Source organism: Erythrolamprus reginae, chromosome 9 (genome assembly GCF_031021105.1).
Source record: "Erythrolamprus reginae isolate rEryReg1 chromosome 9, rEryReg1.hap1, whole genome shotgun sequence".
Classification (NCBI taxonomy): domain Eukaryota; kingdom Metazoa; phylum Chordata; class Lepidosauria; order Squamata; family Dipsadidae; genus Erythrolamprus; species Erythrolamprus reginae.
In genome coordinates, this window is record NC_091958.1 from 32,392,346 (window position 1) to 32,418,818 (window position 26,473).

At 43.2% G+C, this 26,473-nt stretch overlaps 1 protein-coding gene across 6 annotated transcripts in view; it reads right to left on the reverse strand.

Moving 5' to 3' along the window:
- Nucleotides 1–26,473, reverse strand: part of GLYR1 (glyoxylate reductase 1 homolog) — a 54,001-nt gene that overhangs the window by 22,036 nt on the left and 5,492 nt on the right. For 2 of the 6 annotated variants that reach the window (XM_070760728.1, XM_070760729.1), the window contains 10 exons: nucleotides 22,802–22,838; nucleotides 20,765–20,844; nucleotides 15,539–15,677; nucleotides 14,804–15,025; nucleotides 11,235–11,321; nucleotides 9,541–9,597; nucleotides 8,787–8,837; nucleotides 8,617–8,690; nucleotides 6,518–6,617; nucleotides 4,553–4,663 (listed from right to left, as the gene is read on the reverse strand). In XM_070760728.1, coding sequence (XP_070616829.1) covers nucleotides 4,553–4,663; nucleotides 6,518–6,617; nucleotides 8,617–8,690; nucleotides 8,787–8,837; nucleotides 9,541–9,597; nucleotides 11,235–11,321; nucleotides 14,804–15,025; nucleotides 15,539–15,677; nucleotides 20,765–20,844; nucleotides 22,802–22,838 — 958 coding nt within the window. Of the gene's footprint in view, nucleotides 1–4,550; nucleotides 4,664–6,517; nucleotides 6,618–8,616; nucleotides 8,691–8,786; nucleotides 8,838–9,540; nucleotides 9,598–11,234; nucleotides 11,322–14,803; nucleotides 15,026–15,538; nucleotides 15,678–20,764; nucleotides 20,845–22,801; nucleotides 22,839–26,473 lie in introns of all 6 variants that reach the window. The other 4 variants (XM_070760725.1, XM_070760724.1, XM_070760727.1 and 1 more) reach the window with 4 other exon arrangements.

Below are 26,473 nucleotides of genomic sequence, written 5' to 3' on the forward strand. Positions count from 1 at the left end.
CCATTATTTTCACTTTTTATATAGATTTGGCTAGAAATATTGGGAATATCCTTTTGAAAAGCAAGCACGTGATAGCCAGACAACTAATTTTATGAAATAAATCCATTTTACTAAAAACAAGTATGTAATTTTGAAATTAACAGCATAATTTTCATATAAATTGAAACAATTGAACACAGTGGGGGGACTTTTATGTGCAAAATAAACAAATAAGCATCAATGTTTCAAGTTCAATTTTCATTTCACTATCTTCAGAAATGTTCAAACCGGTAATTCAATGCCAAAGTTATTGAAAATATTTGGAATTAGGGGCCTAGAAAAATTTATAAAGTGACATGCTTGAAAAAACGAGGGGGGGCATGGCCCTTTTATGAGCAAAATAAGCATCAGTTCAATTTTCAATATGTTCAGAAATGTTCAAACTAATTCCACACCAAATTTAGTAAAATTGTACATTGTTTGCAGGCAAAACTACCGTATTTTCCGGCGTATAAGATGACTTTTTAACCCCTGAAAATCTTTTCCAAAGTGGGGGGTCGTCTTATACGCCGGATACTGTGCCCATTCGGTGCCGAAGTCATTCATACGCAGCAGCCACCCAGCGAAAGCTGCTGCTTAACACGGGTGCCACAGCCGCGGGCGGGAGGAGGCGGGGAGCGGGATTGAGGAGAGGGGGGGAGCGGACCCGCGCTCACTTTCGGCTCCGGGGACTGCGGGTGGCTACGGCGCCGAAAGGAAAAAGAAGTTGCTGAGCGTCCCTTCGTCGTAAACCCGACGGGAGGCGATGCCGCAAGACGCTGTCTCCTCAAGCGCTCCCTTGCCGGCCGAAAGCTCCCCGAACTCCCGCCTGTGAAGAGAAACCAAAGGGGGAAATAAAAAAACAAGGCGTCGGGCGAGCGCCAACCGATTCCGGAGCTCCCTCGCCGGCTTCATCGACGCGCTGCTGTTGCTGCTGTCGCTGCCGCCTGAGGCGGCGGCACTCAAATCTGGCGTGGTGGAAAATCTTTGCCTGCCTCCAGATTTTCCACCATGCCAGATTCGAGTGCCGCTGCCTCAGGCGGCAGTGACAGCAGCAACAGCAGCGCGTCGATGAAGCCGGCGAGGGAGCTCCGGAATTGGTTGGCGCTCGCCCGACGCCTTGTTTTTTTATTTCCCCCTTTGGTTTCTCTTCACAGGCGGGAGTTTGGAGGCAAGGGAGCGCTCGAGGAGACAGGGTCTTGCGGCATCGCCTCCCGTCGGGTTTACGATGAAGGGACGCTCAGCAACTTCTTTTTCCTTTCGGCGCCGTAGCCACCCGCAGTCCCCGGAGCCGAAAGTGAGCGGGGGTCCGCTCCGCCCGCCCGGTTTGCAAGCGGCGGAGATCCCGGGCTGCTTGGCCGAGCGGGGCTTCCATTCAGGACGGGGGCAGGAGGGAGGGAGGGAAGGGAAACGCAGCCCTTTGCCTCAGCCCGCCGTCTCCACCAACACCCCGTTTCTCGCTCGCTCGCTCGCTCCTCCCTCCCCCCCTTCCTTTCCCTCGCGGCCGCAGCACAGAAGGGGAGCGAAGGCATGTGCGTCAGAAGAGGGGTAGTCTTATACGGCCAGTATATCTCAAATTCTATATTTTAACTGGAAAAGTTAGGGGGTCGTGTTATACGCCGGAAAATACGGTATCTATAAATTGAAAAACAATTCACAAAAGGGGGGGGGGCTTTTTTCAAATTGACCAAATATAAGCACTTAAAATAAAGAATTTTCGGTTCGAGTCACACAGACTCGAAAACAGTACAAGTGTATAGCAGGGTTAAATACACCCATGCAATGTAATCAACCATGACTGTTCTTTAGAAAGACAGATACAGAGGATGAAGCTCAAATACTTTGGTACCTAATGAATAAAATAGAATACATTGGAAGGGACCTTAGAAGTCTTCTAGTCCAACCCCCTGCTTAGGCAGGAAACCCTAAACTACTTCAGACAAATGTTTATTAAACTTCCAGTGTTGGAGCATTTACAACTTCTGGAGGCAAGCTGTTCCACGGATTAATTGTTTTAACTATTAGTAAATTTCTCCTTAGTTCTAGATTGCTTCTCTCCTTGTTTATTTTCCAGCCACTGCTTCTTGTCCTACCCTCAGATGTTTTGGAGAATAACTTGACTCCGTCTTTTTTGTGGCAACCCCTGAGATATTGGAATACTGCTATCATGTCTTGCCTAGTCCTTCTTTTCATTAGACTAGACATACCCAGTTCCTGCAATGAGAAGAGAGGAGTCATGACCCTGATGTGGGGAAAGGTTGAAAGGAAAAGAAGAAGAGAACGGCAGTGTTAGATAGAGTCATCTATGCAATGAACATGGATTCTGGCAAACTGCAGGAGACCGCAGAGGACAGATGGGGAGGGAGGCTGGCATACTGTGGTCCATGGGATGGCAAAGAATCACAACTTAGCGACTGAACAGCAACAGAGAAACAGAAAAAACAAGGATATAATTCATTTACAACATTACAATGGTTCTAGAGCCAGTTAGTTACACCAGCAGACCAATTATATGAAGTATGAAAACAGACTATCTTAAAAAGATCAGTTCACCGGGAGGGAACAGGCTTCTACAGAGATGTGGCATGACTCACAGATTGATCTGGCGAGACAAAAGTGTTTCTGCAGGTCTTAAAGGGAGATAAGTAGGCCAGCTTCTATGTTACCTGGTGCAAATTAACTCCATAGCTGCACTGGAGTTAGATGGAATCGGCCACTCACCTGGTTTTTGTGGTAGACTTATTTTGCACAATTCACTAGCCTTTTGCTTGAGCTGGTTTTGCACAAGGAATTCAGCACAATGAAGCCTAATTGCCTTGAACGACACAATAGGTCACATTCAGCTTTGTCAAGGGCTCTTTTCCTGCTGCCGCTGTCATACTTTGGAGAGCTTTTGAACCTTTGGCCACAGACCTCCAGGCCTGCTCTCACAACGTCACAAGCTGAAAAAACCTTTAGTTCAGTGCTTCTCAAACCTGATCTTAAGAGCTGTGATCTGTGGACTTCAACAACATTTGGCTGGGAATTGCAGTCCACGGATCTTAAAAGTCATCAAGTTTGAGTAGATGGGCTTTAGATCTAAAGGTTCTACATTAGGTGAGTCCCAGTATAAACAAATAATGGATTTTTCAAAATTGGTCAATTGGTGTTTGCTCCCAGAGTTCCTGGCATGGCATAGTTCTCATAACATTTAACAGATTTAACTGGCATTTCTCCTTAAGGGTGTGATTAAAAACAGAATTTCAGAATTTCAATAGTTGTCCTACATGTATGTCAGGACTCTTATTTTTTTTAGTAAATTTTTATGCTGCCCATCTCCTCTGCAAGATGACTCTGGGTGCTCCACCTATTAATTTATGTATGTTGCCCATATTTCTACCCCACGATAATCTAGAGATTGCCATAATGCTCAATGAAGCTTATGCCAATGAAGAATTTAGGGGAATTCAAACGTCTGAATCTTTCTTGGCAGTTAGCCAATAATGCCATTACCATAATACTCATTTCAAGATTTTTTAAAAACGAACAGGACTGTGGCTCTCTTTGATTTTCATATTTTTAGAAATACAAAACAGAGTAAGGCATTTATGGTTTGAAATCCTTCAAGAGCCCTAATGGTATAGTTCTGGTTCCAGTGTTTTGATGGTTTCAGGTAAATTCATTGTCAACCAGGAATAAGTGAACTCTCATAGGACTGCTGTGAGAGGGGGGGAAAAACAACACAATATAATCCTGTAAAGCCAAACTAAACACTGAGCCTGCAGCAAGCAACAGCTGTAATTCCACAGACTTGAAAACATTCCAAACCAACCATGTACTGGTGACTTAATCCACTCATTTGACAGTATAAAGCTTTTCAGACGTGATTAAATATTTGGCACAATTACGTGTGGCTGAAGACACCACCGCACATCTGAAAAACTAGAGTGACCTTGTCCTGAATATCAAGAGCATTTCATAAATATTTACCACTGCAGTGCACTGGCTTGTCTTTGGTCAAGAGATGGAGAGCTGTTTTTCCTCAACTTCCCCGAGGATAAGGAACATTATCCCCTTTTACAAGTTAAAAGTTAAAATCTGTGAGAATGCTCAATTAGCACCATTTTCAAGCCTCTTTCGTATTTCCCCTCTCTCCTCTGCCTAATGAATCAAGGCCTCTTGGACAATTAGGATGATTTTGTGTGTGTTTTAGCCTCTCTTAGCAGTCCTAGGAGAAAAGTTAGTGTGCCCTTGTTATTTCAAAGTAGTAATTATCTGCAGAAGTAAAGGGTGTCTGTGCACGTATAAGGACACCAAAGAAGAAGTTCAACTTTTGACTTCTGCTTAAAAATCCAAACAGGCTTTCTACATTCCCTACAAATTAGGAGAAGTGTAAATCAAGCCTTTCACAGTCATAGCAGTTTTTGTGGGTCCACAGAGAAAATTGTGGTCATAGCAAAGCAGACAAGATCACACTGTGGTGAAGGATGGGTGGAGGGTGGGGTGAGTGACAAAGCAGCAGGGACTCATGCAAGTAAAAAGAGGTAATCCTTACATCCTTGGCTGCTTTGGGATCAGAGACGCAGGCAAACGTGATATCGCAAGTCGAGACTACTTCAGCGGGGGTTCTTCCCAACCGGGCCCCCTCTTGGATGAACAAATCACACTGCAAAAGTCACAGATCCAAATGTAAGAATTAAAATGAGCCCTGGGAACCCAAATATGTCCCATATCCACCACCACAATCACGGATCTGAATTCTGAAGCCCACATATGGCAGTGGGAGACCTCCCCATGCAACCCCAGAAAATGTTCAGTCTGGATCAGAATGAAGTTCTGCCATTTGCAGTAGGCAACAGAAAGCTGTCTTCTCAGATCAACCTGAACCAAAGCAAAGGGAATTACCGCATGTTTCGGATTATAAGACGCACCTAGATTTTCAGGAGGAAAACAAGGGGGAAAAAAGTATTTTGCCTCTGTATGTCGCATTTTGCCCTCCCCTGTCCCCAGAAATATTCTGCAAGCAAAAAAGGGGTGTTTTTTCACCAAAACTGCAGTCATTTTTGGCCCGCAGAGTGCTTCAAGGGGTCAGGGAGGGCAAAAATACAAGAGTTCGGGAGCCCCAAAACCGGCCTGTATTTGGTCTATGATGCACCAAACTTTTCACTCACTTTTAGGAGGGGGGGGGAGTACATCTTATATTCTGAAAAAGACGGTAGCCAAGCTTGCCAGGTAACAAAAAGTCCCTTCTCTGCTTTCTAGGAAGGTTGTTATACCATTATCTTTGAAGTTGGGCTTACTGGGTATATTGCAAGAATAGAACAAGCTTCATAGAACCTTATCAGGGCCAAGGAAGTCCAGGTCTATGTCCTCAGCTGCTGTAACAACTAGATTACCTTTGTGTAACAGCAACTATGAAAGGGCTCCATATCTCTTGCTGATCCAAGAGAGCTTTTACTTGCCTAGTGCAAATGGCATGAAGATTTGGCACTAAAGGACTGAATCCGGGATCCAATCCCACCCACCAATCTTTTGATTGACACACAGGGGCTTGGACATGTACTGGACTGGAAGAATGCCAGAGAGATAACTTAGGTGACCATCCACATTACTGCTCTAGCCCAAACAATACAGGCCTTATCTTAATCAGCTGATGCTGTACCATTATCTAGATGGCAGAGCAAGATTTTCCTTAGCATATCTCTTTAGGGTCTTAAAATGCCACCTACCTCATCCAGTCCCCTAGGCTCACAAAAACCGCTAACAGAATGATTTTGGGGGGAAAACGGGGCTAAACTGATATGCACATTGCTATTGCAGCTATCCTAACTCAGAACTTCTGCCATCAGTTATAAAAATAGCACATAATGGGAGGGGAGTGTGTGAAAGGGAGAGAATGGAAATATTACTGTAGCTACAAGGATCTTGGTGATAATGTAAGCCGGTGCTGTCAAACCAATTACTGAGTTCAGAAGCCCATGTTACAACTTTTCAAATGTGGTCGGGGCCAGGAAGCATCCATTTTAGTCAAATGGCTTTGCTCTTTCTAGAGAATGTATGTTTTTGAATCAGCGTTGACTCCTGGCACTGGCTGCCTGGACAAGATCTTGCAATTTTTCTGGCAAGGTTTTCCAGAAGTGGTTTGTCCTTGCCTCCTTTCCTTGATCTGAGGGGGAAACTGGCTCAAAGTCACTCAGCTGGCTTTCTGCCTAGGGTGGGAGTAGAACTCCCCAGAATCTAGCCTGATGCTTTAACCAGAAAGCCAAAAACTGGCTCTCTTCTTTTTTGTTTATCCGATAAAGTCAAACCGATAGCCCATTGTTCAGTATATAAAGAATGTCACAGTATAGACAAGAATATTGCTGTACATTTTTTCGCATCTTCCAGAAAGAGAATTTCCCTCATTGTTTCAGGCTTGAGTAACCATCAGCAATTCAAAGGGCACTCCTTAGTTGGGTTGGTGGCTTTATCCCCCTTTTGACAGAAGACTTCTTTATTTCTCATTAGAAATGGAACTTACCTTCTCAGCGGTCCGATTCCAGACCGTGACAGTGTGACCCATTTTTATTAAATTGGAGACAATGCCGCTGCCCATCAGGCCGAGACCCAGGAATCCGATTCTGCATAGGGAGGAAGTAGGTGAGAGAGGGCCACTGCGCAGGGGAAATCTGCAGGCATTTTTTTTTTCAAAACTCACAAAAATCAAGATGCAGAGAAATGGAGGCAGAGTTAACAAGTAGAATGATGCACAAGGATAAACCAAGGGAAATCTATTATTCCCAGTTCCAAACTGATAACACAGCTTGCTCTATATGCAACAACAATGAGCAAGTGAATGGCCAGAAAAGATATTTATTTCTGCCTCAGAAGGATTTCTGAACACATGTGTCTATTGCAGGCCCTTGGACTTGTATCTCCTTTTCCTACTCATTTTTCCATAAACAAAATAATAGGGGAAAGGGGGCCAGAGCAAGCCAGCGGGTGACCTCACCAATTTTGGGATCTAATTATGCTCAAATGCTTGTTTCACAAGAGATGGGAAGTTTTCAACCCCGCCAGTCCTTGCGCAGAACTCTTTTATAAAAGATCCGACACTATAGAGTAGGAATCTCTAACCTTGGCAACTTTAAGCCAGCTGCTGGTTGGGGAATTCTGGAAGTTGAAATCTGACAGGCTTAAAGTTGCCAAAGTTAGAAACCCCTGCTTTAGAGGATTGTACATACCAAGCAGCTGCGTCAGCAACAAACTAACAGCCCGGTGTGGTGTAGCATGATGCAGTGCAGGATTCTCTTGATCCAAAACCCCAAATATATATTTGCACTTGTTTCAAACCTTACTATCCCTGCTATCAGCATTTCTGGGTTTAGGATTAAGAAAGCCACCTTTTAACAAATGGAACTCTTACCCAAAAGCGCTTGTGGTTAAAAAAAATTATGCACATTTTTTAAAAAGTAAAGTAGGACTGCCAGACTCCAGAATAGAACAATTAAAACTACTTTAAGGAACCTGCAAAAAAAATAAATAATAAAGGTGGGGGGGGGGCAGCTTCCCTTCCTTGCTGTCACCTCTCACAGCTGATTTGAGGATATGCAATTCCTAAGCACATTATGCTTTGCCATGCCGTGTACCCACGAGCGCCCTGCAAAGGTAAAGGCAAGCCACATGAAGAGTGCTGTCAAGGCACAGCTAAAAGGGCCCATTTACAACTGGGCATCAGGACAGCTGAAGAGTTGCTGGGGTTTGAGGGTTTACCTGAATGCTTTCATCATTAAACGTTTGTTTCCCTTCAGAAAACGCAATGGGCTGGCATCCTGAGATGGCTGCAGCGACAAGCAGGCCGCCGCTTGCTCTGAGCGGAGCTGGAGGGAAACTGCCTCTGACAGGAAGTGCAACTGAGGCTCCTGTCACTCAAGGAGAGGGGGAAGCACAAGGAGGGCCTGCAGGCAGATATGGCACAGATGGCCCTTCCTGGAAGATTCAAAAGTCCCACCTCTTCCTGTCCTTTCTGGTGTCTCAAGAGGAGTGGGATTTATCATGTGACCCCAAGACCATCCCCACCAGAATCTTGCAATGAAGTGTGCCACGAAAAGAGGCTTTTTACAAAGGACTTAGGTGCAAATGGAAATTCATTGGATTGTGACGGAGCCTCTGGACAATTTTATTTTTCACAACTTCCACAATTTCATCTCTTGGTTACGGCAGGATTTGGAGGTGGTGGTGGGGAATTCATTCCCATTTTATGTACATAACTTCTCAGTGAAGTTTAGCCAGGTGGCATGAAAGCAAAAGGAAGGCAGGCAGGCAGGCTATTCATTATGAAGATGAGAGGAAAAAAGAGAAAAAGAAAGAGAAAAGCGGAGGAGGGAGGGAGAGTGGGAAGGAAGGAAGGCTATTCATTATGAAGATGAAAGAGAAAAAAGACAAAGAAAAATAGAGAAAGGAAGGAAGGAGGGAGGGAGGAAAGGAAGGGAAGGAAGAAGAAAGAAATAAAGAAAGTTTTTCATTCTGAAGCGAAGGAAGGAAGGAAGGAAGGCTTTTCATTTTGAAGGTGAAAGAAAGAGAGAGAGAACAAAGAGAGAGGGAGGGAGGGAGGGAGGGTGGAAAGAAGAAGGGACTTACTTCTTGTCTGTAGGAGTGATGCTGCCATTGATAGCTGTGCTGTCCGCTGCCTGGATAGAAGTCGACCCGGTTTCCTATGGAAGAACACACCTGTTAGTGATCAACTTCGCCTTAACAAAATGGACAAAATTTGATCAACGAAGGGAAATCAAAAGCAAACTCTTCTATACCTCTTCACACACCTTCAGCTTCTTTGTGATGGCCTGATAGCAAACTGTTGGCTGTGTGGAAAAGATAAAAGCATAGGTTGTAGAGGAATAGCCAAACCTCAACTCAGCTGCAGGCTAAGGGGTCCCATTCACCCAATCAGTCCAAATATCATGGATAAGTAAGGAATTCTCCCCACCAAGCACTCTTGAGAAATAACAGCCGAAAAACCTCATTAAAGTAGAAGTCACATCCTGAAATAGGGTGATGGCTAGGAGCTTAGGATAGCAAATTCTGATTTAAGGAATTAGGTAAGATAGAATGAAGACCATAGCTTCAGAATGAGATGCTTTTAGATTCTCTTTTTTAAAAAATCCTTTGTATTTTTAATTAATTTGTATCTTGCTTCTCATTCAAGAGTTTGAGGTGTCCTAGACAATGTTTCTTTTAACAGTGTTCTCCACAACAATCCTCTGTGATTGATTAAGCTAAGAAAGTGTGCTTAGCCACAAATAATTTACTGAATTTAGTAGCTGAAGGAGAATAAAACTGGATCTCCCTGCTCAAAATTGTGTTCTATACACCCATGTCTCTCAAGTGTAGCAGCTTGAAGATATGTAGACTTCTACTCCCAGAATTCCCTGGACAGCATAGCTGTTTTTTCTGGTTTGACTAATTGACATGATTTATTCAAAACAGGGATGACCATTACTTTGCCTATCCACCCTTCCCAAACTACATATCAGCCTAAAATTCAATTATTATTATTTGGCTCACCTTTTCAGTTTGGCTAAGCAGGAAGTGATGGAAATGAGGGTCACCATCTTTCACAGGCTATTAAAGGCAAAGGAACAAATTGAGAAAGCAACACAACAAAACGTCACAACTTGCAAAAGCATCTATACACACTATGAATGGGTTTCACTTTCAGATTTCAACAATGAAAAAGTCTTTGGTGTCTTTTTAGAACAGTGATATTGAGCTCTTTTGCTTACTTCAGGACAAATATAAATATTATGCATTTGATGGGGATGAATACATGAAATAGTCAGATCGTGGGATGTAATTGATAAAAAAATACTAAGAATTGGCTGAAAAGCATCCATGCAGCTATACAGAATACCTGAAAATTGATCCTTTGCATAAACTCTACCTTCTTATATTGGCAGTGATGGCAAACCTTTTAGACACCGAGTGACCAAACTCTGCATGGCCAAACTGAAAAGTGTGCATGCGCGGACATGTGCAACTGGGTGCATGTGTGGACATGCGTACTTGCATGCGCAGCAGAGACCCGAAGACCAGCTGGCCAGCGGAACATCCCAACACTGGCAGCGCGGCAATAGGCAAGATCTCACGGAAGAAACACCACAAGAGATCTGACGTGGGGAGACGGCATACATGCCAGCAGAGAGGACTGTGTGCCACCTCTGGCAGGCGCGCCATTGGTTTGCCATCACGATTATATAGGCTAAGAAAACATTTTCTAGTTTAAAAGGACCGGATTTAAATTATCTTTTTTTAAATAAAAAATTTATTGTTTTTCTCCACAATACATCAAAACATATACCTTAATTCTTAACAAAATACATAGTTATAAATTTCTATTTGATATAACATAAATCCATGTCTTAATTTGCACCTTTTATACTTTAATTACCTGCCTCTTTTCCCATTTATGTCATATCACTCTCCCTCTCTGCCCTTTATCCTCTTTTTCCTTCTCTCCTACTTTCCTACTTCTCTCCTCTCCCCTTCTTCCCTTTTCTCCCTCTTAACCTTTCCCCCAGTGTATCTATTCAAAATCTATCTTGTAGTTAGCAGACAGGTAAATTATGTCCCTAATTATTGGCTTCTAAGCTGCTATCCCAGGCATTCTTGGGAAGCAGCAAGTGACACTGAACAAAGTGGAGGTACCACAGATGATTGTAATGTAGATATACATACTCCACAAATCTTCCAGGGCAAGATTTTAATTACCATGTAAGGATTTCAGGACAGCTAGTTCACAACTTATAACAAGAGAGTCCCAAATTTCTGTTGCTAGGCAAGACTTTGCCACAGTTGTTACAGTGAATTGCTGCAGTTGTTCAGTTAGTAATATGGTTGTTCCCTGAATCTGGCTTCCCCATTGACTTTGCTATCAGATTGTCGTAAAAGATGATCACGTGACCCTGGGACACAGCCACCATCATAAATGCATGCTGGTCAGCCAAGCGTCCGAATTTTGATCATGTGACTGTAGGAACGGTTGCTTGAGAAATGTTCATGCATTACTTTTTTCAGTGCTGTTGTAATTTTGAATAGTTACTAAATGAACTGTTGTAAGTTGAGGACTACCTGTATTGCTTGAATGTCATTTTCTGTCTTTCTCTCTCTCTCTCTCTCTCTCTCTATCACACACACACACACACACACTACACCAAGAACTGAATTGTTGCTTCTGAGAAATATGCAAATAATTCAATCACCTCGCTTCCACTCTGTGGCCACTTAAAGCCAGCCATGGTGCCAGTCATCATTTTCTTCACTGTGCTTGACTCAGGAATGGTCGTGTCCTATGGAGAATATAGACCAGTGGTGAGAACCATCTGTAGAATCCCCAAACTTGTACATACAATCCATCTTGGGAAGCAGTTACGTTGAAGAGAAATGGATTTTATCCCTTTTATGCTTCCCAAAGAGTCCCACGAGCAAAATCATCTAGAGCAGTGTCTGGAGTGATTGGCCTACAATTATACATATTGCACTAAGATGGAAACAAAGTTGGGAGTGAGAGTGTGTGTGTGTGTGTGAGAGAGAGAGAGACAGAGACAGAGAGAGAGAGGTCAAGAAAATAGCTGAACCAGTCAGCAGTTTCCATTCCTTTCATTTAAACAAAAGCAAGCGTAAAGAATAAGCCCGTGTGGTATCAGAAAGCTACAGAAACATCGTAAGTGGCTGCCCATGAGGTCACTTGCAGTGTTCTTCTTTCCTATTTCTTAAATGCAGTACTTAAATTCATTTTATGGCTATCCTAAGCCACCACTCTTTAAACTCTATTAGCTAAAAACAGTGTAACATAAGCTGCTACAGATCCAGTTTTTAACAGTACTGAAACATATGTGGTGCCAGCAAATTTTCTTTAATTTCCATGTTAGGTTTAACTTGAGCCCTTATATGAATGGCATTTTATATACCGGTAATTCCCCCTACCCAGATGCCCAAGAAAAAAACCATGGATATATTGGGACATAAAAGACCAAGCTTGACACATAAAATAAAAGAATAGAAAGAATATGTTTTGACATGGGACTTGTTTTACCAATAGTTAATTAACAGAATCAGAATCTAAAATGATAATAAAAACTTTTCTACTAAAAATTTTGTAAGATAAACTAATTGTATTACTATTTTGTGATTCATATATATTTGTTATCTTTATTATGACTTAAAACTAATTATATCCAGACAACACGCTCTTCAGATAGATATGGAATTTTTTAATGATATAAGCATGTATTAGTAAAACATATATTATAATAAATAAACTTCAGGAGTACAAACCTTGAGTCACAAAAAACAAACAAACAAAAAACACACAAAAAACCCCAGGTTTGAATGTGTTCTACTCTATCTCCAGAATTACTCTTCTTCCTATTGGAGTCCATTAATTCTATAGTGGGAATAGTTTTCACCTCACAAATCTTCTGCTTGTTGGAAACACTGGTATATAGGTCAAAGCTTTTGCCATTCAAATTACTGAACAACTTTGTCCAGTATTTTTTTTTTCCATTTTGCCAGTCATTTGCCTTAAATTGAATTGTCTGCTATTTTGGTTATGCTCTAATCATCTTACTTTGAAAACATGCTATGCCCTGGAGACAGAATGATTTGAATGACTGAAAAGCAAAGTATTTTGCAATAAAATAAATTCCTTTTCAACATTTAGTGGGACTGACTTTTTATTCTCTAGCTATTTCCTACCACCTGTCTATTTTCTGGATTTGTGGCTTTCAACGCCCCGCCTTTTCCAACCATTTCAGCAATAATACTGGGCTGAGAATTCTGGGAGGTAAAATTTTCTGGCAGCCTAAGTTGGAGAAGGCTAGTCTGCATTACTTCAAATTTCAGGAGGAATATATACAGAGCATTCCTATCAGCTAGGTATGACTAAGCAATAACAGCAATATAACAAATCCAGATATCTGACACCTCTGTCTTTACAAATCTCTAGATCTATTATTTTACAAGCAAAAAGCTATTTAGCCTCTTAATACTCTTATCCTCCATGACAGAACTCTTAATGGTGTATTTTTCACCAGCCTTTGAAATCCAGTTTCAATATTATGCCACTCTAAGAGATCCAATAACTATAACCTGGGCAGTTTCTGTTACCAAGACAACACAGAAACCAGAACAGCTAGCAGGCACTGCTCCCACCACCACCATCAGTGCCTCTAACTATCTTTCATTCATTCATTCATTCATTCATTCATTCATTCATTCTTTCTTTCTTTGGACTTCTAGGCCGCCCTTCTCCATCCTCAGGGCGGCCCAGAAGTCCAAAGAATAAATAAATAATGCATTCCAGGTGTTTACGTCTCTACAATGAGGAATCGTGTCAGGCTGTCTTTCATACAATGGAGTTTGAAAATGATTTTTTCCTCAAATCTCAAAGCAGGAAGTTATGCAGGGATGACAGTTGAATGTGGGAAGAAAGAAAGAAGCAGATCACGAAGGCATCAAAAAACAGAGGCTAATGGAATCTAGGATATGCATGATTGAATGCCTTATAAAAGAGATTTCGGAGAGAGAAAGGAAGAAGATGCCATTTTATTCATTTCCCCAAATGCTAAAGGCTCTCATGACATTTTTCTGCCACCCTTTTCACTTTGCAAAAGAAATCCAGTCAAAAGACCTCAAAATCATCATTTTCCTCATCCTTGAAAGGTAAGTTGGTTATTGTTAACAATCTTAAAAACAAAACAACCCTAGCCACTATTTACTCAATCTTTGTCAGGTTTCTTTTCTTCCAGATTAAAGCCTAAAAGCTTTGTTCTCAATACCAAAGCAAATGCCCCCGATAAACCTCATGGTAATAAGCAAATTTTCAAAGAAAAAAAGTCTGTATTACCAAAGCGCAAGCTGCAATAAAGAAAACTCCAGAATTCAAAACCTTATTGTAAGTAATTTGACAGAAATCTGGTCTGTCACCAGCAAGATATTAGATTGCCTCTGAAAGTTGTCAGCATTTAAATCCAAAACCACAAGAAGCAGATTCACGACTGTGAATTGGGAAAAAGGCACTGGAAGACAGGAGTGGCATGATGCTTGACTATGGATAGGTGGTATGGAATTCTAGTATATCTTGGTTGTTGTTTCATAACGACCTTCAGGTTCATCACCCGGTAAAGAACATATACTCTAGCATTATCCACTTTGTTGTTTACAACTACATTGAGGTGGTCACCAGCTAGAGGTTCAAAATCTTGAAGATAGGAGAGGAGAGGCAAGTGATCTACGAGTGAACTCTAAATGTTCAAGGATGAGTCACACCACAAGATGGGAGAGGAGAAAGCTCCAATATTGGCAAGAAAATATGAGGAATTATTGATGTCTTCTGGTGGAATCATTCACTGGAGTGTTTCTTCATTTATCACACTACAATTTAAGCCACTTGTCCTTATGAAGTTGGAGATGGATCAGACACACAAATGAGATGGAGATGTTAACTGAAAGTGCTCTGGAACTACCAAAGGTAAAAACTCTGTCACCACTTCCTCCGCTGGTATGCAGCAAGATGGAGGGCCTGATGTCACTTGTGGACTTTTAACAAGTCCCAGAACATTTCAGGTATAGTAACGCACAAGGGGCGGCTAACACAAGTTAATTACTGACTCTGAATAGATATTAGAAAGTAGGTTCCCAAATGGTTAAAGACATGCAATTTTTCCAAACGTTCACAACAATGAAGTCATCTGGGTGATTGTTTTAGGACTACACTCCGTCTGGAAAAGCTCAAAGGAGCACAGGAAGGAATGCGCAGCAAAACACAAACCTTCTCGTCTTTGGGTGGGCGCCCTCGCTTCCGGGGGCTCTGCTTGTACATTCTCTTCAGAGGGGATTTCGATCCTCGCTCGGAGGACACAGAAGGCGCTCGCTTTTTCGGCTTCCTTTCTGACAACCCCGCTTTGTGTCTCTCCTCTCCCACTGACTGCTTCCCCCTCTCTTCACTGGAATTACGCCGGTTCTTCTCTTCAGCAGAGTTATGAGAAGATGCCTGAGATCACAGAACAGAAGGAGGAGGAAAAGACGGGGCCCATCAGCTGGCAGCGGTTGCATTTCCCCACACTCACCAAACCCCGAGAGGTGTCTGGCCAGGTGTCTGAAGTGCGCCACAAAGGCCCCAAATTAAGAAAAAATAAAAGTTAACATATTTAAGCTACTAAACAAGAGAGCAAGGAGAAGCCACACGCTCTACGCCGGGAGTGCCTTTTGAAAAAGAAACAGGCCCCAATTCCAGAGTGCACATCAGATATACACCTCCAAGTGCTCTGGGATCAAGTGACTCTTTGATCTGCTGTTATCCAAATCAACCCAAGGCACGACAGTCAACGGTGAAAATGAACAACTTTTCAAAGGCAGCAACTGTGATCCTAACTGTGATCCCCTAGCCACAACCCTGGAGACAAAACATGCAGTTCCTTTCCGAGACAGAAGCAAAACAGCTCAGACTCATCAATGACTCCACAGAACAGGGCAATTTGGTACCCCTCCCTGAAGGTCCACCTACCTGGTCCTTGCCTTTTCCTTTCTTGAGAAATTCTTCCACAGCATCCACAGCTTGCTGGAACCTCTTGCCTTTGTTAATTTTGATCATTTCTTCTTTGTGGGCATGGTAAGGTTTCAGTTGCTCTACTTTAATCCAAGCACTAGTGAAAAGAAATCAGAATCACATTGTCCGTGGTCAAAAGTACCAAACGATCGCTTTCAGGGAATCTGTTTCTGCTCCCTATCAAAACCTTCCCTCCTTTCTCCACAAAGTCACTGCCAAATCTGATCCAACATATGGCAGTGACCCCCTTATCATAACATGGTTGTATTATGCTGCATGCAATAAGCTTCATTCTCAGGAATGGAATTTGCCCAGGGCAAATAAAACTGACATGACCTTATCCCTCATACTTTCTAAATTGTACATATTTTCCTTATGCTTCGCTTTAAAAACAACATTTAGGGATAATCACTGTTGAGACTCTGCTTCCCTTCCTATTCCTGCCTGTTTTGTGGAGACCAATTTAAGAAAACTCCCCAACTCTGGACACCTTCAAGAGGAGATTGGACTTCCATTTGGCTGGGGTGCTGTAGGGTTTCCTGCTCAGGCAGGGGGTTGGACTCGATGACCTAACGGTCCCTTTCAACTCTATTAATTAATAAATAAATAAATAAATAAATAAATAAATAAATAAATAAATAAAATGGGTGGAGCAGGCCCAGATGCAGGCAGTCCTCAAATTACGATGACAATTGAGCCCAGAATTTCTGGTGCTGAGTGAAAACATTTGTTAAGTGTGTTTGCCCCATTTTAGAACCTTCCTTGCCATGGTTATTAGGGGAATAATCATATTTGTTAAGTTACTAAAATGGCTGTTAAGTGGATTTGGATTCTCCATTGATTTGTCAGCTTGTCAGAAAATCGCAAAAGGGCATCCATCAGATGACTCAAGGACACTGCAACCACCGTTGCCAGGCATCTGAATGTTGATGATGTGACCATGAGGATGCTGCAATGGTTGTTAAGTCTGAAAAAACAGCCCTAAGACAATTTTTTCAGTGTTGTTAGTAACTAAGTCAAAGACTAGCTGTATTTCCTAGAGCCTCTGTATAGACAAGAGTTATTATTTTGGCAGTGAAATCAAAAGATGTTTTTTTATTAAAACAGAATTCTAAGTATCAGAAATTCATTCATAGAGAAGGCATAAACAAAAGACATTTCCATCTCATTGTTAGTTTTATTATTAGTTAGTTTTATTATTTATTATTATTATTATTTATTAGATTTGTATGCCACCCCCCTCCGCAGACTCGGGGAGGCTCACAACAATAATAAAACAATGTACAGAGAACAAATCTAATATTTAAAAATATCTAAATCCCATTATTTAAAAGAACATACAACACAAGCATACCATGCATAAAACTAGTTTGCACATCTACTTAACAATTCATGTTATACCCTCCAGAGATGGGTTTCTGCTGGTTCGGACCACATTGCCCGAATTGTTAGTGACCCGCTGATGACATGACGATGGCATCACAGATCCAGTTCAGTCAGTGGAGATGGTGCTGCCATCTTTTGGGGAGAATTTTTGCCAAATTGTTCCATATTTGGATGACTTCTCCCTTTCCGCTGCTTGAGCAAGAGCCCTCCTGCTAGCCCCGGGTTAATGCTGATTTTTATTTCTTCGCCAGAAGCACAGCTGATCAGCCCCTCGGCTGTGTTTTGGGTTGAATCCTGCTACTGAGCATGCAGGGAAGGGAAATTGCACAAGGGGATGTGTGTGCGAAACATCACAATGCGAACCAGTGGCGAAGGTAAGTGAAGCCCCGATACCCTCTGAAGCTTCAACACTGATTCAGAATATGTGACAAAGGCTGTATTACCTTAATATAGGGGACCTGTGGCCATGATCTATTCGGAACTGGGTCATGCGAGTGGTTGACCGGAGTGCAGGCAGCTCAACTTGCGGCCCATCATGCATGTATGCCAGCCAACCAGCTAGCCATGCAGGGGCTGCATGTGTGTGCCAGCTGGTTGGCTGAATAAGACTTGGAGCACTGGCTCCATGACCAAAGCTGTGGTACTGACATAGAGACTAGTAGGAATGAAAGAAAGCCAACTTCCTTGGGGAAGGGAGATGTTCCCAAAGCCTCCTGCCTTTGCAGTTGCAGAGAAGCAACCAAGACATCATCCAAGCGTCTTAATCTGCTTTTCTAAATGCTGGTTTTCCAATACAGGTAGTCCTTGACTTACAATCACGATCATGCCCAAAATTTCCACGGCTAAGCAACACAGGGGTTAAATTTGAGTTTTGCTCCATTTTACAACCTTTTCCTGCCAAAGTGAATTGGCAAGTTGTTGAGTTAGTAACACGGTTAAGAACATAAGAGGAGCCATGCTGAATCAGGCCAAAGCCCTTCGAGTCCAGCAGTCTGTGCCCACCAATGGGGATCTTGAGCAGAAAGAGAAGGCAAAACCTTCCCTTTCCCTTGACCCCCAACAAATGGGACCCAAGGGAATCCTGCCTGCCACATAGAGGCGGCACTTGGACGTCGCTTTCAATAACCACCAATACATTTGGCATCCATGAATCTGTCTAATGCTGCCTTGAAGCTATCCAGGCATGACCTCTTCTGGAACTGAATTCCATAAACCAAGGACCCTCTGGGTGAAGAGATATTTCCCTTTATTTGTCCTCACTTTCTTACCTATGAGCTTTAGGGAGGCCCCCCTCATCCTGATATTGTGGGATAGAGAAAAGTATTTTTCTCTATCCACCTCTTCTATCCCCTGCATGATTTTATACACTTCGATGAAGTCACCCCTTAAATGCCGTCTTTCAAGGCTGAAGAGACCAAGGCGTTGGAACCTGGTTTCATAAATTCATAGGTTGTTTAGTGACTCTGGCTTCCTCACTGTAAGAAGGTTGCAAAAGAAATCACATGACACTCCCCTCCCCCAGGACATTGCAACCTTCATAAATACAGGCCAGTTGTCAAGCATCCAAATTCTGGTCACATGACCTTGGGGATGCTGCAAAGGATGCGTGAAAAATGGCCAGATGTCACTTTTTCCAGTGTTATTGACACTCTGAAAGGTCACTAAATTAATTGTTGTAAATAGAGCGGACTACCTGTAGCGATCTCCCTGGTTTCTGATATTTCAATAAAATGTATTTGCTGTGGAAGCATTTTTGTTTTAGGAATTTTAATTCCCATTTGTATATTTCACACTAAAATAGCCGGGCACAGAGCTCTCCTTATCATAGTTCCCTCTAAGCTGAGCAGTGAGCAATCGCTCACTTAAAAATCATCATCAACTCAGAGTTTTCCAAACCTGCCCAGAAGCCGAGAGGGAAATTTTATTATTATTTCTGTGCCGCCCAGTCCCAAAGGGACTGCCGCTCAGACACTATACTTTTCCGCCCACCCACCCCCAAAAATTAGAGGGAACACTGCTCCTTATAGCAGGAATTCATTCATTTCCCAGACCTCCGCATTTCCGCTGCTCTCCTAAGATAAGATTTTCCCAAGTTGAATTCTGAGCTGCACACAATTTACTTGGAAAGATTGACCTTTTCAGCTGCAATTCGTTCACTAATCTGTGCTGGTACTGAACGGCATTTCACATACAGCCCCCATTTTGAAAAGAGAGAGAGAGAGATAGAATGAACTCTCCACTTAAAAAGTGTTACATTATATATCATGCTGAACAGCCTTTCAAAGGTTTAACAAGCTGTGAACAAATAAAACTACTGTACTTTACATCACCAGATTATCAAGTAATCTGGCTCACTAGAAATAATATTTAACACTGTAGTATCCTAAGGACTGAACCCTACAGACAGGGGTGGGCTACTACCCAGACGGGGGTGGGGGGTGGGGGTAACGTAGCAGGGTAGGAAAAATGGAGCTCCACCTCAGAGCATCCAATTTGAACTGAAAGTTATTGAAAGAAAATGTAGGGCATCCTGCATAAGCCTCACCCACAGTGTGGTAGTAAACATTTTGGCAGCCCTTCACTGCCTACAGATCACACTGTAATCTAAATAGTAATAAAGCTACCCCGCTGCTCGTTTCACTTTTTCAATTTTATTGAATAAACCTATGTTGAAGAATTTAAAAGTATGTTTTCTCAGATTGTAGCCATTCTAAATTAAACATTCATCAATTTCTTGGGAGTTATTGAGGGTGGGGCACATTTTGATATTCACATTCTTGTACAAATAATAAGACATTTTAAATGCTGCAAAGCATATTTGTTTTTAGACAACATTTCTAGCTTTGACTTATTTAATGTCGGGAAATAAAGCTATGAAATTCATACCAATAAATAAATAAATAAATATTCATCAATTTCCCCAAATCCCATTTTACAAATTTCCCAGCTCTTCGGGAAAAAAAGGTTCCCTGGTCACTTATTAGATCTTTGCTTGTTCAAGGGGATGAGATATCCAAACCATGAAGGTTTGCACCAAACATGCCAATGAAACCAATTTACCATATATTTTTGAGTATAAGACACACCTTATTTTAGGGGGAGAAAAATGGGGGTGGGGGGGATCTGCCTACCAGCTATTCATCTGGCTAGTCTGGTCAGCTTCAGCACATTATTTCAACCCTGTGGTTAGGGCTGAAAAAAACCTATTTGGAGGGAGTAGCAATGAAAAAGATTGCAAGAGGGAAGATTGTTAGTACCTCATTAGGGCTGGAAGAAATATTCTTCTGAGCGATTACAGTATATTGAATTCTAATAATTCTGCTGCATTTATTTTCAGTTCTACACAGGAAAAAAAGGTGATTCCTATCTTGCTTACAGGGCCTAATGCTCTGCTTTCTCCATCTGATCACTCTACCCAACTGGTTTTTTTTATTATCTAAAACAAGGAGTCATAGCCCATGAGAAAGAAGAGGCTGGGAATTATCTCACCCTACCTTCCTGTGTTAAATGTCTTCCTTCCTTTAGAAGAACACTCCCTGATTCTAACTTCATTTAAAAAAAACCTCTTTGAGATGGCTATCTCCTAGCCAATGGCTGGGAATCCATCCATGGGTCAGATTCAGTTACTCTTCTGATTCTAAAGCATCTTTTTCTACTGGCTGAAAGGTTAAGTCAATGTCACAGAAAGACATGAAATTCTAGTACATGAGCAAGAGCTTCTCTACAAAGGCTGCAAAGGTGTTTTTTTTTTTAATTTTCCCTTCCAGATAAACGGGGAAAAAAGAATGGGTCACATACTGGTCTTCAGTTCCAAAAAACTTCACAAAGAAGCACTTCTTCCCACGTGGTTTCTTCAGGTCCTTAGGTGGGTTAACAATCTAAAAAAAAGGAGGGGATGGGGCAAAGCAGCAACAGTTAAGAGAAATAACACTGATTTTTCTCAATGTTCATCCAATAATCCTTGCAGAATTGTTGTGCTTTCAAAGACACCATTCTAAAATAAGTTTAAACATTTGTGGAAATTAAAGGTATATTTGCCGTAATGTCACATAGTGCAATAATGTGGTATGGGTTCAAATTCTTATTTGATGGCAAATTCACCATGTGACTTTGGGCTAATCACTCTTTCTCAATCTTACCTACTTCTTTGGGGAGAGAAATGGAGGAGACTCCCATTCAAACCTCTAGAGAAAGACACAGATAAAGGCAGTAAGTTTAAAGGCTCCTGGCTTCAATGGTGCCGCCACAAATGCAGAAGGCAACAAAACTTGCTAACGGGAACCTTCTACTCAACTGAGTTCTGGTTTCTGGTTTATTCTGAGTATTGCCTTTGTTTTAAAGTTCATGTTTAGGGGTTTCTGAGAGTGGTGGTTAAGGGGTCAGGAGACAGAGAGTGCAATTCCATGCACCACCCCAAGTACAAAGCCAGCCGGGTGACCTTGGCCTAAGCACGGTCACTCAACTCTTTGAAAGAGCCAATGGCAAATCACTTTTAATAAACTTTACCATGAAAACTGCAAGGACTAATCCAGGCAGTCGCCAGGAGTCAAAAGTTGACCTGAAGGCACAAAAACACATTTTTACGAACAAAACGAACCTTTTGGGTGACAGTTGTCATGTACCTTAAAAAGCCTCCACTACCCAAAGCAACAAAAGACTTTATGACCATTACTTCCTCATTGACTTTGCTATGAAAGTGATTCCATGAGTGTGGGATGCTATGATAGTCATAAATATATGCCGGCTGCCAAATATTTGAATTGCAATCATGTGACCCATAAGGACACTGTGACAGCCATAAATTCAAGGTCTGGTCATAAACCTATTTCAGTGCTGTCGTATCTTTGAATAGTCACTGAACAAGCAATCAATAAGCAAGGACCATCTGTATGATGCTTGATTAAGTATTGAGTAAGGAACACTGGGAAAAGTTACAATTATTTTAAGGACAGCATTTTTATTCCAATATAAAAGGTGCATCAGACTAGCAGCAAATCTAAGCATTGGTCATATTTATTGCCTATTGCTTCGACTTTTCTGAGGGAAAAACATTACTCAGAATTCATGCTGTAGCAATAAAGAGAACAAGAATTAAGCATGCAGAGCACAAGTTCCCACTCAAATACTTGCATGGTAGAATCATAACCATAGATACACTTATCATTTTTATCTTTTAAGTTTTTAAAATACCACCATGCTGGAACTAGGCAGAAATGGAAAGAAGGATTTAGCACAGCACTATAGGAAATTTAAAGCTAAATTATGAGTCAGTGTGCAGAGCATGCTTTCTGGCAGGAGAGCTAGCAATTTCATGATCAGGAAGCATAACAGAAAAGCTGAGCACCTTGAAATCAGGTTCCATATGCTCTCTCTGCTAAATAACATGGGTGAACAATTGATTGTTAACTTAACAGTCCCTGCTCTCTCCAACAGTATTCATAGAAAATAGATTCTACATCTCAGCCATTCGAAATTTATCACCAAATAAAATTATGGCTTGTCTTGTGGACATAACTCAGATCTATACTTCATGTTTGAAAAACAGAACTACAGTTATAATAAATTATATATTCATTAAAGTTCCTGTGCCTTCAAGAAATGTATTTTTCTGTCTGCTACCTTGAAGTCAGCTCTTTATTAAACAAAGCCCTATGAACAAAATGGAAGGGAAAACTTGGTCAACAGAAACTAAGATAAAAACTAACTCGCTGCACCTAATCCGTTTTGAAACCTGCCAAAATGCTTACACTGAAACAAAATGAAAATTTTAGACAGCTTGAATATGCAAGAGAACCAGCAGATAAAGAACAGATTAGAATCTCGGTTGAAGCTTACCTTTCCTGGCCAAGGAGGATACCGCCCCAGCTTCCCCCTAAAGAAAAACCAGAAATCAGTCAAACAGCAGCAATTCATCAATACTCCTCCCCTATACAGTACTATTAGAAAAGAAATGGAAGAACTATCTAGCAAAACCAAATGTGGTTACAGGACAATATTCTTTCATGAAAATACAAAATGAATATTACTCTAAAGCCTAGGCAGATCCAACCTATCCAACCTTTCTTGGATGCAAAATGCTTTCACAAATGGCAAAAAAAGGTTTATAGATATTCATACTGCCAATCAGCTGTTAAAAACAAAGACTAGCTTCTGCAAAGAACTATCAACTTTTGTAATGATTACAAGGGGCAAACTAGAAACCAATGTCACTATTGGGAGTTCCAGATGTGTATAAAACAAATAATTTAGCAGCCTGCAAAACCAGGACTCAGCTTTGCAAGTCTCAATGGTCCTTCTTAATTTCTTTCACGTCTTTTATTTAAAATCATTACTGCCTGGCTTGTGGACCCCCAGAATTGAGAGCAACTTTCTCTTTAAAAGGCCTATTTTTCAGATTAAAATAGTATTTTCTGGTAAAACCAATGGCTTACTTTTTTTTTTAAGTACAGTGATCCCCCGCTCGTTGCGAGGGTTCCGTTCCAGGACCCCCCGCAACGAGCGGGTTTTCGCGAAGTAGCGCTGCGGAAGTAAAAACACCATCTGCGCATGTGCAGATGGTGTTTTTACTTCCGCAGCGCTAGCGAGGAGCCGAAGATTGGGGGCGGCGCGGGTGTTTTAAAACATCGCCGCCGACATGGGGGGCTCGCTAGCACCCCCCCTAACCCGGGTTGGGGGTTCGGGGAGGTGCTAGCGAGCCCCCCATGTCGGCGGGGACGTTTTAAAACACCCACGCGCCTTCCCAACTGAGCCCTCAAGCCAAGCGCAGAAGTTCGCCCTGGCGCAGGCAACACGCGCTGCCATCTTCCGGGCCAGCCAGGCTCAGCGGATCAAGCCCGGCTCCTCTCGGCCCAGCATCCCGGGCCAAGCGGCTGTCTTCCGTCACTGAGCCTGGCTCGCCCGGAAGATCGTAGCGCGCGTTGGCTGCAGCGGCGGCGACATTGCTGCCGGCTGGGCTTCCCTCGCCGCTGCAGCCAACGCGCGCTACGATCTTCCGGGCGAGCCAGGCTCAGTGACGGAAGGCAGCCGCTTGGCCCGGGATGCTGGGCCGAGAGGAGCCGGGCTTGATCCGCTGAGCCTAGCTGGCCCGGAAGATGGCAGCGCGTGTTGCCTGCGCCGGTGAGGGAAGCCAAGCCAGTCAGGCTCAGCGGATCAAGCCCGGCTCCTATCGGCCCAGCATCCCGGGCCAAGCGGCTGCCTTCCGTCACTGAGCCTGGCTCGCCCGGAAGATCGTAGCGCGCGTTGGCTGCAGCGGCGAGGGAAGCCAAGCCGGCAGCAATGTCGCCGCCGCTGCAGCCAACGCGCGTTACGATCTTCCGGGCAAGCCAGGCTCAGTGACGGAAGGCAGCCGCTTGGCCCGGGATGCTGGGCCGAGAGGAGCCGGGCTTGATCCGCTGAGCCTGGCCGGCTTGGCTTCCCTCACCGGCAGTGTTCCCTCTAATTTTTTTGGGGGGTGGGCGGACTGGGCGGCACAGAAATAATAAATAAATAAATAAATAAATACTGTGTGTCTATAACAGTGAGCTCATAATAGGGCAACTCTATCAATATCAAAATGCCACTTAAATAGTTGAGCTAGTTTCAAACTAGATTTTGATTTTCTTTCTCTCTTCCTTACTCCCATTCTTTTTCTTTCTCTTTTCCTTCCTCTCCTTTTTCTATCTGTTTCTCTCTCTTCCTCTCTCTCTCCTTCCCTCTCACTCTTTCCCTCTCGGCTTCTGGGCAGGTTTGGAAAACTCTGAGTTGATGATGATTTTTAAGTGAGCGATTGCTCACTGCTCAGCTTAGAGGGAACTATGCTCACCGGCGCAGGCAACACGCGCTGCCATCTTCCGGGCCAGCCAGGCTCAGCGGATCAAGCCCGGCTCCTCTCGGCCCAGCGGATCAAGCCCGGCTCCTCTCGGCCCAGCTCCTCTCGGCCCAGCATCCCGGGCCAAGCGGCTGCCTTCCGTCACTGAGCCTGGCTCGCCCGGAAGATCGTAGCGCGCGTTGGCTGCAGCGGCGAGGGAAGCCAAGCCGGCAGCAACGTCGCCGCCGCTGCAGCCAACGCGCGCTACGATCTTCCGGGCGAGCCAGGCTCAGTGACGGAAGGCAGCCGCTTGGCCCGGGATGCTGGGCCGAGAGGAGCCGGGCTTGAAGATCGCAGCGCGCGTTGGCTGCGGTGGCGAGGGCTTGCGATGGAGGGTGGAGGAAGCGGCCATGGGAGGGCGAGCTGCCTCAGGGAGGAGGATCGGGCGGGACCAAGTGGGGGCTGGAATTTCTCCGCTGGGAAGAAGCGGCGATGGATCATCCGTCTACCTCTGTCGGCTGCTCCGGGCCAGGGCGAAGGGCGGGCGAGCGGGTGCTGGGGAGGGCTTCTCGCCCTCCCGCCAGCAAGAGGGGGAGCGAACGGTGTGGGCGGGCGAAGGGCGGGCGAGCGGCAGCGAGGAGTTTGCGTGGGCGGTGGGGAAACTCCTCGCTGATGCCAGCAAGAGGGGGAAGACCCAGGGAAGCCGCCCAGCAGCTGATCTGCTGGGCGCCATCTACGCATGCGTGCAAAAGGCACGCATGCGCAGATGGTGTTTTGACTTCTGGGTTGAAAAATCGCAAATTACCCTGTTCACAATGGTCGGGAACGCAATAACCGGGGGATCACTGTATACTGAATTAAACAGCTTTACACTCAATCTGGGCATAGAAATTACAAAGGATTGATGGCTTCCAAACACAGGAAAAAGAACCACAAAGGCTCAAATGTCAATAGCTATCCTTCCATCCCCTCACCATCCAGTTATAGTTGATTAAGTTTCTTGGATAAGAAGCAAAACATCTTTTTCCTCAAATAAAAAGCAGTTCATTTGCCTTTTGAAAAGGGGAGGGGGGGAAGCACCGTTTAAACAACTATGACTTGGAAGATGGAGAACAAGGAGGCATTCCAAAAACCCACCAGGAGTCTTTGATTAAACTACTTTGTTAGACTACATAAAAGTAGAAATTCTTCATCGAATTATAAAGCCCAATGGTTTGAAACTATTTTTAACCTTTTTGATGCCCCCAAGGTTTCAAAATGACCATAAGGTGTGGAGTGAGATCCATAAGGCATTGAAATATTTATCACCGATAAAAAAAATAGCACTCTTTTCTCAAATTTGCACAGGAATCTAAACAGTAGGCTACCTTAATATGAGGAGAAAAGGACTGTGCTGACGGAAGAGGCAAAGTACTTCTAAATCGCATTTTTGAAATATAAAGCCCTAAGATATATCACTAAGCTTACTTAATCAAATACACTCGACTTAAAACTACAATTAGGCCAAAAATTTATGTTGCTAAGTGAGAGAGCTGTTAAGTAATTTTTGTCCCATTTTGCAACTTTTCTCACATTCAGGGAGTCTGGATTCCCCATTGATTTTGCTTGTCAAAAAGTCATAAAAAGGGGATCACATTACTCCAGGAGACTGCAACGGTCATAAATGCGAGTCAGTCATCAAACATCCAAATGTAAACTGTGTGACCATGGGGATGCTGCAA